This window comes from Propithecus coquereli, unplaced genomic scaffold, assembly GCF_000956105.1.
Source record: "Propithecus coquereli isolate 6110/MARCELLA unplaced genomic scaffold, Pcoq_1.0 Scaffold435, whole genome shotgun sequence".
Classification (NCBI taxonomy): Eukaryota; Metazoa; Chordata; class Mammalia; order Primates; family Indriidae; genus Propithecus; species Propithecus coquereli.
The window spans coordinates 770,041-785,249 of NW_012150119.1; the positions used below are offsets into that span (position 1 = coordinate 770,041).

Sequence of the window (15,209 nt, forward strand, 5' to 3'; positions counted from 1 at the left end):
AATAAAGATGTTAGCACAACTACAAGTGGTAAAATTTGTTTCATGTAAATTATTTATATATTTACATACACATACATGTTTGTGTGGATATACAGGTGGCAATGTAAAATACATTTCTCACTGTGGAGAAATGGTCCTTGTCATATGCATCCTGCAATTTGAGACATCTGTTTCTGTAGTTTTCAAACACTGTCCCTGCTTCAAATTAGATCATCCAAAAGCTACATGCCTTCGTGACACTGTATTAACTTGCTGCAAAAAATCTTTCACGGATAAATGCCCTTAATATTTTAAATCATGATGGTTTGATAACAGAAATGATCAAATGGAAGAAGTTATTTCTATATCCTGTGTAAAACCACTCTTGAATATACTGTTCATTATGCAGTTCAGTGTCCCTTATGTAATGACCTATCCAATAAATTCATATTAGAACCAAGTGCTAGGGCAAAAGTTTGTCTCTGCTTACTCGCTGTAGTATTTTCTCTTGTTAGATGAGAACCATTCATGCTTTATGCTTCTCAATTTTTTTACCCATATGCTCAGAATGTATTCCATGGTGATGATCCCTTCCTTAAGTTTTCTGGTACATGTATATCGCCACTTTATTATAAGACTCTCATTCATTCCTTCTTACTTTTATGTCCTTACCATAGCTGAGTCTTAAATGTAAGCTACCTCAAATGTGTTTTTGAAGAAGGAAGATGTGAATAAATAATGTTTTTATACCTTCTCTCCACCATCCTCTGGTACTCCACTCTTGCCAAGTACCCTCTGCACCTGGCCTGTGTTCGGGTCATCAGCTGGGCCAGCTTCTCATCTCTCATCTCCTCTAGGAGCCCCAGAAGACCAGCTTTGAAAAATACCTGTGCATGGGCAGAGTTGTAGATCAGAAATTTTACATAAAGTCCAAAGGGACGGGAATAGCCTCAGGTCAGATTTAGAGAATATTACCTTGGTGTGACCAAATTTATACTGGGTGTGGTCAATGTCGATGGACCCAAGGAGCTTCTCAGAAGCCTTCTTGCTATCGATGAATTGTCCCTCTGGGATAGCACTTGCATTTAATACCTTGTATCTGTTAAAGTAAATACAGCTTTTAGAAACTTGGTTTACCAATGACACAAATAGTAGCTGAACATTAAATGATCCATTTAAAAAATGAAGTTTTTAAAAAAAGTATTATTCTTTGTTCACAGGGAGGACATTGTTTACATGGATTGTCAAACTATTGGCTGTCAACTTTTACTGTTTTACCTTCCCTGATGGTTGCAACTTTCCTTTTTGCCCCATCAGACCCCATTCTCAGGAAAGGGCTCTATAATCTTGTTCACACTAAGGTGTAGATAACCAATAAAATGTAATGTGTTCTTATCCTTGCTAGATGTATTTGCTTTTTTAAGATTGTGAGTCCAAGAAAGCTACTTTTTATTGAGAAATCTGGTATAGTTTAGCTATGGGGAACTGTCTTAATCATCTAAAATCAAAGTTTGGGGTGCTTTGGGTCCTGAGCACTGGAGTTATCTGTTAACTCCACGTGACCCAGACGTGGGAGAGACTAGCTCCCAGCAGTTGCCACCTAGCCCTTTGTCCCCTCTGCCTCTTCTTTGATTCCCAAAGTGGGCTTATCTAGGGAGAAGAAAAAGGATCTCAGGGACTGTTACTACTGTGACATGTCCTCTCTGTTTCTGGGAAACGCTGGGAAACTAATATGTGAAAGAAAAAGATGACAATAGATTATACCAAAGGAAGAGACAGAAAATGACTTATTTGTAGCCATACATGCATGGAAGAGGTCCTAACACAGCCACTTATTAACTGTGTGACTTTGGGCAAATAACTTAATCTGTCTGAGCCTCAGCTTACTCATCTATAAAATGAGGTCTTGATAATACTTACCTCTGCTGGGTTTTAGGGAGAATTAAATGAGGTAATCCAAACATATTAAGCACTTAAAAAGGTAGTTCTTGTAATTATTGAAGTTAATGTGTATATCGATGAGCTCAGCCAGGAGCTTGGCAAATCCAATGAAAATTCTGCACAGCACTTAACATGTGGTATACCTACTTTTAAAAATGTTTGAAACTTAAAACTTTTACCTTTTTGCTACATTAAAAATAATAAGTAGAGGCACATTTTTCACTAAATTGTTTTGTTTCCATTAAATTTGTTCTTATTAAACTTCAAGATATGCCATAATTAGGAGAATCTGACCTCTGTTTGAAGTCTGCATAAAGGATTCTGCTTGGGAATCCTTTTCTGCAGATGCGGATGCCTTCCAGCACACCGTTACACCTCAGCTGGTGCAGGACAAGTTCGTGCTCCATGGCACCTAAAAAATATATATTTATTTCACTGCAGAGTTATTAAAAAGGAGGTGTGGCAATCATGCTTTGTGCCCTTTATTTTAGAACTTCTTACCAGGAGTTTTGGTCTCATTGGGGATGATGCATCTCACAAAATGGGGATGGGTACTCCTGAGGTTGGTCATCAGCTTGTTCAAATTCTCCTATAAAAGCAGGAAAAACCTTGTCATCTCAGACTTTAGACATTATTATGAGCGGTTGGTGATGTCTATAAAATCAATATCTATAGTTGAGTTGAATGACTAGTATGGACCAGTAAATGAGCCATTTTCATTTAAGGTAACACCTTGAATGTTTCTCCTAAGACACAATTTCCTTCTCAGTACATCTGCCTGCACTGGAATTGCCAGGAGTTACACACAGAAAGAAGCCTGCCATGTACTTCCTTTCAGTTTATACTAACACCATCCTTTTTCCTACCCTGGTCCCTGGCCACCCACGTACATTTACTAGGCCATTGCCTTCCCATGCTAGACGGTCACTCTTTCTTCTACTAAACTCCATAGTTCTCCAATAAAGAAACACAAGCCTCTACTACATTTTGACTTTTTTTTCCTCATAAATATAGTTGACCTTTTCCAGTTCTATCAATCTTCAGGGCATAAAGTTATCTATAAGGGAACAATTCTACCAGTTATAATCGAGAATTGACTGGATGAAGGCAAGGGTCCCATGTTAGCCCCATTGCAGACTAGCTGCTAGAGTTCGTTAGTGTAACTGGTGTCTTTTAGTCTCTCTGAGTACATGTCGTTGCTCTTTACCATGACTCAGCTAGATTATAAGTGGGAGAGAATTACATTTTACAAAATGTCTTCTAAAACAGCCTTCATTATTTGACTTAGCATGAAAGGTGAGCTAATAATTTCTGAGTAATTTAAATCCCTTCTCTCCAAAGTTAGATCGGCAGAGTCATTAGTTAATATCAGTCCTTTTCTAAATGACTTGTGCAAAGATCTTGTATGTTTAAAAACAAATTCCCAAATGTACTATAGAATGTCAAAAACAATTTCTTCCTTACTCTGAAAAGGGCAGACACGGTCTGGAAAGAAGAGCCTTTCTTCTTACCACCTTTCTTGTGACCCGCCTCTGGAGAAAAAAAGAAAAGATATAATTCAAATATAGCTTTGAAATGACAGTACTACTTCTTGCTAATTTGCTGATTTCTGTGCTCATCAAGTGGAACATCTGTCCACCCTACTGGTCTGTCTGAGCATGAATGCATGTTATTTTTCAACTAAGTTTGCATTCACTTTTCTGGGATTCTCTCTCCATTGGGAAATGAAGTGAAGGGTATTCACCCTACTATGTAGAGATGGATTCCCCAATATTAGGACATTTGGGGGAAATGCTAACTTCAAAAATCATTGCTAGAACTAGTATTGAGACTATGTTGCCTTAAATATCCCCAGATATTCAATATCCCCCAGATGTAGAGGAAGAAGGAGGAGAGAATCATAGAAGCTGAGGCTTTTCTTTAGTTGAGAGCCTGATAGTTCCTCTCTGAGCCTTTGCAGTAGGGCCCCTGTCAGTAGTCGGGTGACCCACAAATGTATAATGACCACGGTTTTGGCTGCAACCCTTCTGCCAGGGCTATGAGATCACCAGCCTCAATTTAAGATCACATTTTGTAACATCTAGAGAAAGTGTTAGACTTTTGATCATTACCTGCCTCAGCAGATTGAGCCCCAGAGAAGAGGTGAGCCAGAGTTTTCAGTGAAGACTTCTGGTACAGCCCAACCACAGTCTCATTCAGAGGGTCCTTGTTCTTGTCAAGCCAGCCATTGATGTTATAGTCCACGACACCAGCGTAGTGAATCAGGGAAAAGTGAGCCTCAGTTCTCCCTTTGACAACCTTGGGCTTCTGGAAGTTGGCAGACTTTCCAATATGCTGTTCATACAGCTTGTTCTTAAAGGAGGTGTCTGTTGCCTTGGGGAACATGCACTCCTCTTCCAGGATGGAGAAGATGCCCATAGGCTGGATTTAAGGCAAGACGAAGTGCTTATGGGTAAATATGAGCTGCAGTGACAAGCAGCAGAATAAATGAGAAGTGGTTACTGAGTGGATGGAAGAGGATACCTTCTCTATGAGCTCGATGCAGGCAGCCAGGTCCATGCCGAAGTCGATGAACGTCCACTCGATGCCTTCCTTCTTGTACTCCTCCTGCTCCAGCACGAACATGTGGTGGTTGAAAAACTGTTGCAGTTTCTCATTGGTGAAGTTGATGCACAGCTGCTCCAGGCTGTTGAACTAAATAAATAGATGTGTTTACTTCCCTGTTTAGCAAATTGAGCATTTTTAAATTATAGGACTTTTCAATTTAAAAATATGTGTCCTTCAGCTGTTAAAGCCTGCCATAAAAAGACATAAATAAATAAATGTCCAGTAGCCTTTAGATTATAGATGTCAAAGTCATTGCACTGAAGAGACTCCTTTGAAATAAAAAGTGGAAAGTATGGAAGGTTTGAGAGCATATTGAATCTACTGTTTTTCTGCTACCATTTTATAGAAAATCCTGTCATTATTAATACTCTTTTTCTGCATTTGCTTAAGTTTACTCAGGTATTTTCCTTATTTCCTACTTAATTATCCTGTCTTTATTCCCATTTTTTACATTTTCCAGAGGGTTGATAATTTTCTGTTCACTCATTCAGGAGCCAACTTTCAACCCATGAGAAGCTGGCTTGGAGCAGTCTATCTTGCATGGAAATCACCATGGATAACATGTCAAATGAGCAATAATTGCCACCCTTGTTATTCTTAAAGTGAAATGAAAAAAAAGACACCAAATATTACATACAATATAATATACATGCTTATAGTTTTAAAAAAACCACCAAAATGTTAATATTAACTAAGTATAAATAGCGGAATTATGTGGAATTTTTTCCTTGCTTTTCTATATCTTCTGCAATACCCAAGTTTTGCTTATATAATTATAAAGAAAAATATAAACTTCTTAAAGACTATAAGCAGGAAAAATGTATTTCTTAATCAAATATGAATTTTTATTCCATGATACCATATTAATGAGCCTTAAAAGTTAATTGCATTTATTAATGCTGACTCTAGATTATTAATCTTTCTCTTGGCTCTTATTATCTCTAAGTATTTCTGATGATTTATCCACCATATATTCAAAGCATATACTTTGATATTTTTATATCAGCTTCATTTTGTGGGATTTTTAGAGCCTCCTCCCCCAACCCCACTGCACTAAACTAATTCATAACCCTCTTTGGATCACATACCAAATTGAAGAGTCCTCATTACATGCATCGTTTCTCATAGAAGTGGAATTAGCACTACAATAAGTAATTAGTAGCTGCCCAGTTATTCTCTTTTAAGTCTTAACATAACTTTGACAGTGGTAAGACAAGGCCATAATATTCACAAATTCCTTCTTATTGATATTTCCATTGCCTTATTATAAAGTCATCTCACCAACCAGCTACTAACTCACATCAAAAATCTCAAAACCAGCAATATCCAAGACCCCGATGAAGTACTGCCTGGGCTGCTTGGTGTCCAGCTGCTGGTTGATGCGGGTGACCATCCACAGGAACATCTTCTCGTAGACAGCTTTGGCCAGAGCACCCACTGCGTTGGTCACCTTGGGAGACAGAGATATAACTCTTGAAGTTATTAGAGCACTGTTAAAATGCTTTCATCCTTGACGGTGAATTTGAATTATGCACCTACCTGTTCTACAGTCTGGCCTTTGGTGACATACTCATTGCCAACCTTGACCCTGGGGTAGCAGAGGGCTTTGAGCAGGTCAGCAGAGTTCAGACTCTGGAGATAGGCTGCCTTGTCAGCAACTAAAAGGAAGAAAGAATAGAACAATATTATTATGGTCCAAAGAAACCTACTTCCTTAAAAACATTTTTTAAGCCTCAAGTATTTTGTGCAGCATTTTAGTGTATCTTCTTGAGTATTCTTGCCCATTTTATCACTAAATTCGAGACCTTGATTATGGGTAGTTTGCCCTAAAGAACTTCAGAAATTATCGGAAACATCTATCTAATGCCCATGCTTCCATGGTATATTATTTAGATATACAGGTACTTTAAAACTCAATTCTTAAAAACAAATTTATCTTCCCTAGGAAAACTCATGGGTTACAAGTTAAGAATGTGATTTTCACACAAACGTGAAATCATGTGGATCGCTAAGTTGATACCTTCAGTGCCATCTGGCTCTGCTTGCTCCTCACGCTGCTTCTGCTTAAATTTCAAGTTCCCATAATGCATCACGGCCCCCGTGAGCTTGTAAATGGAGACCTTTTCTTCATTAGTAAAGCCCAATATATCAATAGCACTCTGTCAATATAACCAATAGGATAGTTGTTAGGTTGCGATCCACACACTCACTATTAACAGTTCATGTTCCCATTCCTGACTTGTTGATCAAACTGAGGAAACTACCAATACTAACGTGGGGCAAGGACCCCCTTTGATTGGGTGTAGAGAGACTTGATCAACCAAAGGCCATCACAGAGCATTAGAATTAAAGGTGCATACCCTCTGAAGATTCAAAAAGTAAACTTAGAATAGAGAATAAAGATAACAAACTTAAGGAACTTGTCATTTTGAGAGATGGTATGGATCTAATGCAAATGGATTACCAAAACATTAGTTTAGGTACATTCAGAAATGATAAATCTTTAGAAGGCTGTTAAGGATAAGTAAAATGTTGTAGGGGCACGTCCTACTCTTCATTTGACTCTAAGGGACACATCCATGCTCATCCTTGCGTCTTCTTTTGCTATTTCTACTAGAGACTGAATGTTTATCTGGATGACCATTGCTCTGACCACCATAATAATTTCCATTTTCTTGTGTTCTACTTACATCTGTGGCCATCAGTTCTTCCTGATCATCAATGCTGGGCACACTGATTTCCCCTTGACTGACAAATGGGTAATCATATGGGTTCGTGGTAATCAGAAGCATTTCTAAGTACATGGACCAGAGCAAAAATAAGCATAATTATTCTCTTCATTGAAACAAGAGATTTCTAGACAAATTTTAAGGCACTATATGATGTTTGGTTGAAAGGTGATTGATGGGCACTGAAGGGCCATCTAAAGGACATCTGGCACCACCTCAGACACCTTGAAGTTGGTGTCATGGTGTTTCTTATCATTTCCTATTTTTAAAAAACTACTATACTCCAAAGAAGATAATCACTTAATGGGAAAAGTTGTATCTATAAGGATAATCATTATAGTGTTGACAATATAAAATCCAGAATTGGAAACAATCAAAATATCCTTAAAGGGGGTATGGTTACCAGAGATAAGTAAATTATGCTTATCTCCAGAACAGAACACAATACAGCCACTAGAAATAATAATATGGAGCTATATTTAGTGACTTGGAAAAAGCTATGATATATTACTGCTCAGTGAAAAAGCAGATAACAGAAGAGCATGTAACTATGATTTTGGTTGTGTAAGTTGTATGTATGTATCTATATGTAAAGATATGTGTATAGAAATGACTAGAATGATATTCTTCCAAGTGTTCATAGTTGTTATTTCATAGTGATAGGAATTGGAGGTGTTATTTTCAGTTTTCCTTTTGCTTCCTTTTGAATTTTTCACATATAAATTTTTACCAAACTTACAAAGCAATTTTTAAAAATAAAATGGCATATAAACGTGATAATGTTTAGTTATAGAATACTATGTTGGACCATGCATTGATAGGTGTTGGTGCAGTAATTCTGCAAAATAATGATAATGTTTCTTACCAATTAGTTCTGGTTTCTTGTTTGATGTGATCTGATAAAAAATATGATAGCTTCTTTCAGCCTTAAGCTGGAAAGTAACTCTAGACTTCTCTAACAGATCTGGAAGGAAAAGTGTAAAAATTCATGTGACATGCAAATTTGATTTTTGGTCAGTTTTATGGATCGTAAAAAGCAGAAATGGTTTTAAAGGATATCTAAGCACTTACATGTTTCAATATCAGCAGAAGCCAGTTTTCCTGTAGTGCCGAAGTGGATTCTGATGAATTTACCCTTGAAAAGAAAACTAATATTACTATCTTATTTTTACATATATCAAATCTTTGGGAAACTCAAAACACTTGAGATGCTAATGCTTTAATATTAAATCAATTAAGAGACTATTTATGTCAGTGGGAGAAGCTGTATCTCCTACTTTTTAAGTAAAAGAATTTTCTTTGATTTTAAAATTGTGACTATCATAAGTATGTGAAGTAAGGGACATGTTGATTAGCTTAATATAATCATTCCATAATGTATGCATATATCAAAACAGCACATTGTACCCCATAAATATATACAATTATTTGTCAAATAAAAATAAATAAAATTTAAAAGTTTTGAATAATTCTAGATAAAGACAGATAAAAAAGAATTCGGGGAAAGGGTTATATATCCTTTAAGCCAAGGCTTTGATCCATGTTATCATGTGCTCAGAGAAAAAGGAAAGAACCATGATGTAATGTAATATGAGTGAAAAAGATTCAGAGAATGTATTTACCAACATCCCATAAATTTTGACCGTGAATAATGTCTAAGAGACTTACGAAGCGAGAGGAGTTGTCATTCCTCACAGTCTTGGCATTGCCAAAGGCCTCCAGTAGGGGGTTGGCGCTGATGATCTGATCTTCCAGAGTCCCCTGCAAAGGCAAGAGCAATCCTCGCATCTGGGGCTCGGGAATTTCTTACCCGAGAGCCCCAGCAGAGCCTGGATCCTGACCATGGCAATCTCACTCACCTGCATTTTGCCAGAAGTAGCTTCCTCCTTCTTCTTGTCCCCAGTGACTGCAATTGTTGCAAAGTACTGGATGACACGCTTGGTGTTCACAGTCTTCCCTGCTCCGGATTCTCCGCTGCCAAGTCAAAACTAAATTAGATGAGGTCCCAAAGCTAGCAGCTATCGTAGCCATAAAAGAAAGCACAAAGTCTACTTACGTGATCAGGATCGACTGATTCTCCCGGTCTACAAAAGAGAAATTATAGACATTTAATACTTTTCTTATATATTTGTAAATGGTAAGTAAGGTAAATTGTAATGAACTTGGTATGTTTTGGTCTGGGCTTTGCAATCCTTAGGGCTTGCTGGGCCTTTCATCCTCCCCAATTTTACCACACGTACGTACAACCGTGCAAACAGAACACTCCCGCTTTGTATACTCAAGTCTTTCAAGAAATATTTCCTTTGAGGAAAAATTTTATGGGGAAAGAAAATGTTGAAAGCTCCAGTGTAAGTGATCATCACATTGGCTGTATTTTCCTGAAGCACCAGACATTTTCTTTTTAATACTCTACCACTAAATGTGTATCAAACATGGACTTGGCTCTTTAGTTGGGTTTAGATGATAATTTAAGGTAGGGATATTGTTTATTGTGGATGCAAGCAGTAATGAAGAATGGGCATTAGAGATATTTTTAGTGTGTGAGGAGTAAGTATAGTATAAAGGTGGTAGCTTTGGCAGTACTCATGGCTTTGGTCATAATTTTAGGGAAAAGTAAAAGTTTGTTTCGATGTTTTACTATCTCTGAAGAGGAATTCTCTAAGCCCTTTCTCAAGGTGCCACAAGTACTTTAGATTGGTCTAGCTGAGACAATATTATAGGAAACAGATGCATGGCATAACCATCTTAATAACAGATGTATCTTAAAATCTGGAGCCTGTTCAGGTTGGTTCTGGGCAAAGGGCAATAGCATTTGTGCCATCCTTAACATAGAGAGACTATTCATTGGTCATAATTTGATACTGAGGAAAAAACCACAAGAGACAATTTTTATTCCTCTGTTTCTTGGCTCTTTGAAAAGTTTAAGAGATTATTAGCAGTTATATCGTACTAGGGATTGCAAATCATCTTTCACATTCTCTCCTTCCTGAAACTTCTCCCTCACAAATATCAGCCTCAACTAAAGGGGATCATCTCAAAGAGTGTGTTGCGATTGGCTAGTCTCTTTGTCCTATGGGTCAGCTCTTAAAAGATTATGCAGGCCGGGTGCGGTGGCTCACGCCTGTAATCCTAGCACTCTGGGAGGCCGAGTGGGGTGGATCGCTCAAGGTCAGGAGTTCGAGACCAGCCTGAGCAAGAGCGAGACCCCATCTCTACTAAAAAAATAGAAAGAAATGATCTGGACAACTAAAAATATATATATAGAAAAAATTAGCTGGGCATGGTGGCGCATGCCTGTAGTCCCAGCTACTCGGGAGGCTGAGGCAGAAGGATTGCTTGAGCCCAGGAGTTTGAGGTTGCTGTAAGCTAGGCTGACGCCACGGCACTCACTCTAGCCCGGGCAACAAAGCGAGACTCTGTCTCAAAAAAAAAAAAAAAAAAGATTATGCACATATAAAACATTCATCTCACTCACCAGTCAGCATGAACTGATAGGCGTTGTCAGAGATGGAGAAGATGTGGGGCGGGGCCTCCTGGCGCTTTTTGCCTCGATAGGCTGTCACCACCTCCGGGTTGTACACTGGCAGCCACTTGTAGGGGTTGACAGTGACACAGAAGAGGCCGGAGTAGGTCTATGCAAGGGAAGAAGAAAGAATAACTACCCAAAGGCCTTTCCTGTTATTTGTGCAATTCACTTATTAATTGCATTTTCACAAAAAGGAGCACTTTAAGTGAGTACTCTATATTTCTTCAAGGTATCAGCATGAAAACTAATTGGCAAATTCAATATTGTGTTAGCAAAATCCTTGAGTGGAGGGACTGCAATTCAGAATTTTTATTGTTCTCCTAGAGGCTTGTCACGGTCATTTTCACATAGCAGAAGCTTCGAAAGCATGTTTGGTTTTTATAATATGTATCATGAAACATTGTTATTATTTTAAGGAAACAGGCATATATTTCCTTTGAAGCATTAAAATAATTCAAATTTATGAGAACATAAATTTGGACATAAGCTAAGTGTCCAAGAATAAGGGAATGATAGGTGAACTATAGGAGATCTTAAGACAATACGATGCAGGCATTTTTAAAAGTGAACGTGGAAATGTGCAGCAACACTGGTGTAATATTTACAAACTATTTTTAATTTAAAAGGAAACAGAACATAAACTATTGTAAATACATTATGATTACAACAAAGGTATTTTAGAAATCTTTTGAGAACTGGTTCAGGACAGGCACCAACCAATTAGAATGGATGCTGATACCATAAACATGAGGTATACCTGTAAATATCAACTAAATATCAGAACTGGCTAAACGGGGCAAAAATAGGAATGCAGCCTAATAAATTCAATTCAAAAATATTTACCAAATGTGTATTATGTGTTAGGCCTCTCCAAGGCAGTAGAAATGAAACATAAATGAGGTCATGTCCATCAAGGAACTCCCAATCTATGTGGGAGACAGTCATGTAAATGAATGATCAGGAAAAAACATGGGACAGAAACAATAGGGCAGAACATGCAGCTCTGCCTGGGGAAGTTGGAAAGGTTTCACCAAGGAGGTGGGATTCCTAACAGAAGGGGCTAGAACACACAGATACAAATTGCTGTTATTTGGGGAGAGTGAAAATGAGTAAAATTTGATCTTTAAAACGATCATTTTTAAGGGTTAAAATGTAAGTTTATCTTTTCTCTTTGGATGATGCTGGAGCTAGAACGGGGAGGGTAAAAGTGGACAAGGTAGGCATGTGGTTGGGATGTAAACAGTAGCTGCTCAGATGTTTGCTTGAGGGATCTGTGCAACCCAGTGAACGTGGACACTGGCCTTCCCAGCTTTGGATGAGAAGGCGAGGCAGGAGTGCTGGTTGTTGGGTTGTGCTTCACAGTAGCAATAGCAATAATCAACATTTTAACTACTGGTGAGAGTGTAACAGGTCACTACTGATGGCCCATTCATACTACGATGGAAGCAATGGGCAGTTGGGGAGCATGGTGATGACGATAAGGACCACTGGCAGAGGACACTCACGTAGATCATCCAGGCTGCGTAGCGCTCTTTGAGGTTGTACAGCACAGCAGGCTCATGCAGGTGAGTCATCATGGCCATGTCCTCGATCTTGTCAAATTTGGGGGGGTTCATGGGAAACACCTGATCATCCTTCACTGTCAGAGTCTGGTAAAAAGTAAAGATAGCCATTTACATTGGCTGAATGACCAAACCAAAAAAGAAGAAAAGAAGAAAGAAATCAATAAAATATGGCAGGCTCCTGGGACTCTACTCACCGCTCCCCCTTCAGTTTTCACTGTCACTTTCCCTCCTTCTCTGCTCTGGATAGTTCCTTTGACAAAGGATTCCTTGGGCTCCACCACAAAGACCGATGTCTTGGCGTCAAAGGGCCTATTCTGGGCCTCAATGCGCTCCTTTTCAGACTTTCGGAGGTAGGGAGCAGCCTCCCCAAAAACAGCCATCTCTGAGTCTGCACTCATGGCTGCTGAACTCAGAGGTCCTAAAAGAGATAAAACATTTCACACTAGAGAGTCTGGGCCCAGTTGGAAATTCCACTAGGTAGGTCTACTATATACCACATTAGAGCTACCGAAACAAACATCATCACAAGAACTAAAAGGCATCAGGTGGTCACTGTGTACACAGCACTGTATTCAGGGCTTTACATCCATTATCTTCTTTCATCCTCCAAGACTTGCATTCTAATCAGGAAACTGGGTTATAGTCTCAGCGCCGCTGCCAAGTAGCTTGTGATGCTGCGTAAGTCACTTGATCTTTTTGAGCCTAAGCATCTCCATCTTTAGAATAGGGATTATAATTTCTGCCTCTCTTCATTCACAACTCATGAGATATGGTGAAGATACTTTGGAAAAAAAGTTTAAATAATGACTGAGAAAGTAATTTGAAATAGTTCAGGCTATCATTTATATATAAAATGTCATTTATTATAATGTCACAAAATTCCATGTCTTGCCATGTAACATAAGAGAACTTTATTTCCTCTAGATGTCCAGATTGGCTCAAGTTTAGTGGTTTATCAGGGATTATTATTTTGTTTACCTTTTTTTCTTTTAGTTGGGTGCTTAGTAGAGTTTCTTTAACATAATTTCTATGCACATCAAATCCAAATCAGTTTAACCTAGTTAAACTAATTAAGGATAAAAATCATAGCCAGCACTATCCTCATTCTTCTACGTTGAAGGGCTCCCTTTGCTATTCCAAATTTCTTTCTGAAGATTGCAGCCTGTGTTTTCTCCATTCTGTGTTACCTGCAGGTTGCCAGTGGTACCAGTAGAATGAAAGGTTTGGCAAAGAATGCTACTGCCGTCATTACATGATCAAATTACTTGAAACTCATTTTAATCAGCTATCCCAGTCTCCCTCTTTAGCAGTGCAGTGTGCAGTAGTAAGGCAGATTAATACCTCTGCTGTATGTAACAAAAATCCCACAGTGTTTTGTTTTCATACAGCACTCGGCTGTGTAAGGTGCCTTTTTACAAGGGCTTCCTAAGAAGTTTAAAGGAAACATTGTCCTAGGTACTTTCTTATTTGTTGGATATCGTGTTTACCAAATAGGATACATTTTTATCAAATTTGAGGTTTTAGCAGGGGAATCTGAGTGCAGATTGTTTTTGCTCAGAGGCAAAATATTCTATTAAAAGGGATTCTCTTGCTCAACTGTCTCCCCACCAATGTTTGAGCCATAAAGGAGGATGTGTGCATTGTCTTAAAAGGAAAGTCCTCCCTCTCTCCCTCTCTAGCCCCTTTCCTAACGTACAATTGTCAGAGGTATTTACTGAGACAAGCACTTTCTCAAAGGTTGCTAAGTGACATAAATCCATCCCAGAGGCTCTTGCATTCTCCTCCAGGGACTGGTTAGTCCAAATCTTACCTTGTTAGCAAGTGAGAAGATGTAGCCTGGAAGTGAGGCAGTTCTGTAAAAGAAAAGGGAAAAGCACTAGATTAGTTAACCAAAAAGAGGGGGAAATCCCATTTACAGCATTTCTTCCTACTGTAAGCAGAAGGCAACAAAATTCATGGATTTAAAATGTGCAGTTTCAGAAGGAGCAGTACCAGAACTAGCAGCTGCTGCCGACACTGGGCGGTGTGGCCAGTGTCCCTCTTGAAAGACCCGTCCTGTTCCCACTTACCTTGGAGCTTTTTAAAGCAGGACGAGTCAGCCTCATTCCAAGGGCTCTTTTATATGGATAGCTATGGAAACAATGCAGCTGCCTCTTCTTTCTTAAGTCAAAAGGAATTGTTTGGCAAAATACCTCTTGGCAATCTAGAGTCTCCGCATAATTCTCATTCATATTAAGAATGGTTGGATATAATTAGAAATATTTTTCTTATTGAGTATGTGGATAAATCTCCTATGGATAATTTGAGAAGATGATCTGAAAGAAAGATTCACGCTGGTGGATAAAGACAGTGGCAGGGCAGCCAGGATACCTGGCTTCTCTTAGAACTTCTTTTTGGCTTTGCTGGGCATACCATTCGGGGTTGCCTTGTATGACTTTTGCATATTTCACATATTAAATAATATAAATAAAAGAAAAATATTTCTTTTTATTTTGTGAGGGTTAATTTAAAATGTAAGTTTATCTTTTCTCTTTGGATGATGCTGGAGCTAGAACGGGGAGGGTAAAAGTGGACGAGGTAGGCATGTGGTTGGGATGTAAACAGTAGCTGCTCAGATGTTTGCTTGAGGGATCTGTGCAACCCAGTGAACGTGGACACTGGCCTTCCCAGCTTTGGATGAGAAGGCGAGGCAGGAGTGCTGGTTGTTGGGTTGTGCTTCACAGTAGCAATAGCAATAATCAACATTTTAACTACTGGTGAGAGTGTAACGGGTCACTACTGATGGCCCATTCATACTACGATGGAAGCAATGGGCAGGTGGGGAGCATGGTGATGACGATAAGGACCACTGGCAGAGGACAC

At 38.8% G+C, this 15,209-nt stretch overlaps 1 protein-coding gene across 1 annotated transcript in view; it reads right to left on the reverse strand.

Annotated features, from left to right (window-relative positions):
• The window catches only part of LOC105818058 (myosin-2-like), a 25,746-nt gene extending 11,307 nt beyond the window's left edge, over window positions 1–14,439 (reverse strand). Inside the window, 21 exon segments of the mRNA XM_012653926.1 lie at window positions 730–866; window positions 955–1,078; window positions 2,215–2,332; window positions 2,422–2,509; window positions 3,385–3,452; window positions 4,032–4,341; window positions 4,444–4,614; window positions 5,828–5,977; window positions 6,067–6,185; window positions 6,548–6,686; window positions 7,218–7,321; window positions 8,122–8,220; window positions 8,328–8,391; window positions 8,925–9,017; window positions 9,116–9,230; window positions 9,313–9,340; window positions 10,732–10,888; window positions 12,288–12,431; window positions 12,542–12,765; window positions 14,158–14,200; window positions 14,417–14,439. Of these exon segments, the coding sequence (XP_012509380.1) occupies window positions 730–866; window positions 955–1,078; window positions 2,215–2,332; window positions 2,422–2,509; window positions 3,385–3,452; window positions 4,032–4,341; window positions 4,444–4,614; window positions 5,828–5,977; window positions 6,067–6,185; window positions 6,548–6,686; window positions 7,218–7,321; window positions 8,122–8,220; window positions 8,328–8,391; window positions 8,925–9,017; window positions 9,116–9,230; window positions 9,313–9,340; window positions 10,732–10,888; window positions 12,288–12,431; window positions 12,542–12,745 (2,432 nt within the window). The 5' untranslated portion in view covers window positions 12,746–12,765; window positions 14,158–14,200; window positions 14,417–14,439.
• Between the last annotated feature and the right edge of the window lie 770 nt (window positions 14,440–15,209).